The sequence below is a fragment of the Pinus tabuliformis genome, chromosome 2_2 (genome assembly GCF_031772625.1).
Source record: "Pinus tabuliformis cultivar Carrire ecotype Pingquan chromosome 2_2, CPIR1, whole genome shotgun sequence".
NCBI lineage: Eukaryota > Viridiplantae > Streptophyta > Pinopsida > Pinales > Pinaceae > Pinus > Pinus tabuliformis.
Window position 1 is genome coordinate 448,637,451 of NC_142300.1, and position 2,875 is coordinate 448,640,325.

The following is a 2,875-nucleotide window of genomic DNA, read 5'->3' on the forward strand; positions in this document are numbered from 1 at the left end:
GATTTTCATATAGTTTTTAGTAGTGTATAGGGGTAAGGGGGGAATTAGGGAGCTACATAGTACAATTAGGGGTTAATATGGATTGTGAGGTGAAAGAAGAGCAGAGGGCTAAGTTTCAACAATAAAACTTAATATGGGGGCAAATGACAGTGAAAGAGTTATTTTAGACAAGAAATGTGGCTTATTTTCGGAGAAGAAGGTCACAACTTGTCATGAAATTATGAAAGGAGAAATGGAGGGAGGACTACTTAGGCAGATCCTAAAGTCCTCAATGGGATGTTAATAAGAAATTTCAGGGGGATATGAAGGGAAGTTAGGCATGCTTCCAAAAATTTTCCACAAAACACTGTTTTACTGCTTCTGCCACTGATAAGATGAGTCTTTTCTGTCAAAGCCAAAACTGAAAACAATACTTCTTCTGCAACCCCAGGCTACCTACCCAGCCTAATACACCTAGCATTTTTTGTTACTTCAGGAAGGGTGCGCTTGGACTTGCAAACCCTGATTGATTTTTTCTTTTAAAGTGCCTTCCTATCTAAAAACTACCCTTATTTCTGCCAGGGGCTCAGGTTAAGCTATTGAGCTCCCATGATTCTCTACCTATCTACATATCTGCCCAGCTTGAACTATTTGGACAGATTTTGTTTCTCTATTCTGAAGCAAGTATATTTAAACCTAGGGAAACCAAGCTTAAGTTGTTTGGCTTTCCCCTTAACTGAGAATTTTTTTCAAAAATGGAACCTTTGCAGCATGGAAAAGATGAACATTTTTGGCACTTCCGCTGTCAATCATGAAATATGAAACCTGTTGCAACAGGAGGCTAACAACCTGAGCTCCAACAACAGTAGCTTCTAACTGCACTTAAATTCCCATGTCGTAAGATGATTCTGAATCAGGATTAAATGCAAATTTTCTCCCATTTTTGGAGTTTTCTAGGACAAGTTTCAAAACCGAAGCATACATTATATGCTCTAAAAAATAGTCCTCCTCTGTAGTATCTGAGGGCTTTTCATGGCTCTGCATTGTCAAATGAAACATCTTCAAAATGGTGTCATAATTCTCAATACAAGCTGCACCACGGCTTGAGCAGAACATGTAAGTGCCAACAGGTCTATACGGGCTTCTCTGTGTGATCCTGTCTGACCACTTTTGAGAATCAAACACATAGCTTGGAGTATACTGCAGGACATTATTAAGAAGAATCTAGCAAGCCTCTTGAATAGAAGAATATGGGACTTTGCCATCCCAATAGGGAAAAATAGCAGTCAAAGGCGCAGAAATTGCCTCAACCGGTGCAAGGAGCATCCGAGGAACAATATCATGCTTGGAAACCACATGAAAAAAGTTGCCTCCCCAATTCTCACGGCCAACTGCTTCAACAAGTCTTTCATCTCTGACCAGAGGGCAACCAAATGTGATACAAAAGGGAGAGATTTTCCTTAACCTCTTTTCCAGGAACCACAGTGTAGCCAAGGTTGCAACTGCCCCTCCCAAGGAATGACCCACAAATATAATGGGTTTGAGTTTTCTTTGTCTGGAGTCAATAGAAACCTGTAACTGATCGATCTGGAATACATCAACACAATGTTACTTTTCCCTTTGAATTTCAATAATTTCATCTATAATAACAGAAGTAAACCCTCTTGTTGTGAAATCGAGTTTACTTTTGACAGGTGCATTTAGATAAATCAATTTACCTGTGCTTGGAAATCTGTTTTCTCCATAATATCCAGGAACAACTTAAGAGCTCCCTGATGGACTTGGGTTGGGTTATCATCATAACCCTTGAGGCAATCTGAGAATACCTGGTTGTTTGTTTCTATAGTCCCCTCTCCATCGATGAAACTTTCAATTCTGAGAAATGATGGGAAGGCAACATATGTAACGCCTCCATGCTCCTTTAGACTAAAACTCTCTGAATTATTTGCACGACCTGACTCTTCCCAAGCATTCAACGGTATTTCACATGAAGCCAAAAAAGTTGCAGTCACCTGACCAACAGTCACCCTACAACAACAAATGAGTAAATTAGCACCGTAAGGGAAACCGAGTATGGATCCCTCAAAATTTGGAATTTTGTGCATACAATTTTGCACATTTTTATGAATCAAGAGATAGGGATGCCTTCATTATCTGAGATGAAGATCAAAAAATGTGACAATGAAAAACACTATATAAGATTACATATACAACCTGGGCTTCTAAACAGGATAACTGAGGTGTCTATCACACTGAAATCACTTAGCTTGCCAATTACTGCAGATCAAGAACCAGATTATTGCATCTGCCATTACTGGACAGGAATAACTCACAATACTAATACCAAAGTTTTCCTCCCCTGCCTAAACCTCAGGAAGATTAATACCCATACTATTCAAGGGGAAAGCCTCCTAAAGCTTAGCGGGGAAATGATGGACCTAGAGCCTGCAATAGATGAATGGATAATTTTATAATGAAAAAACACTATATAAGATTAAATATACAAACTGAGCTTCTAAACAGGATAACTGAGGTGTCTATCACACTGAAATCACTTAGCTTGCCAAAAACTACAGATCAACAACCAGATTATTGCATCTGCCATGATTGGACAGGATCAAAATCCCATTACTATACCACAGCTGTCTTCCCCTGCCTACACCTCAGGAAGATTAATACCCGTACTGTTCAAGGGGGAAAGCCTCCTAAAGTTGGCTGGTGAATGATGGGCCTAGAGCCTGCAATAGATGGATGGGTAATTTAAAATGAAAAAACACTATATAAGATTACATATACAAACTGGGCTTCTAAACAGGATCACTGAGGTGTCTATCAAACTTAAACCACTTAGCTTGCCAAAAACTGCATATCAACAACCAGATTATTGCATCTGCCA

At 39.4% G+C, this 2,875-nt stretch overlaps 1 protein-coding gene across 1 annotated transcript; it reads right to left on the minus strand.

Annotated features, from left to right (window-relative positions):
* Positions 1 to 861: 861 nt before the first annotated feature.
* LOC149193189 (protein EDS1B-like) lies at positions 862 to 2,291 on the minus strand. Its single transcript, XM_089407241.1, has 4 exons — positions 2,251 to 2,291; positions 1,698 to 2,007; positions 1,285 to 1,566; positions 862 to 1,179 (listed from the first exon to the last, which is right to left on the minus strand). Exons 1-4 carry the CDS (start codon positions 2,289 to 2,291, stop codon positions 862 to 864), a joined length of 951 nt encoding a protein of 316 aa, XP_089263367.1.
* Positions 2,292 to 2,875: the final 584 nt, after the last annotated feature.

Coding starts and splice junctions, on each gene's coding strand:
- LOC149193189 (XM_089407241.1), bottom strand. CDS start 2,291: ATGGCAGATGCAATAATCTGGTTCTTGATCTGCAGTAATTG. Junction 1,567..1,697: donor AAACAGATTTCCAAGCACAG/GTAAATTGATTT, acceptor GATGTATTCCAG/ATCGATCAGTTACAGGTTTC. Junction 1,180..1,284: donor TGCTCCTTGCACCGGTTGAG/GCAATTTCTGCG, acceptor AATGTCCTGCAG/TATACTCCAAGCTATGTGTT.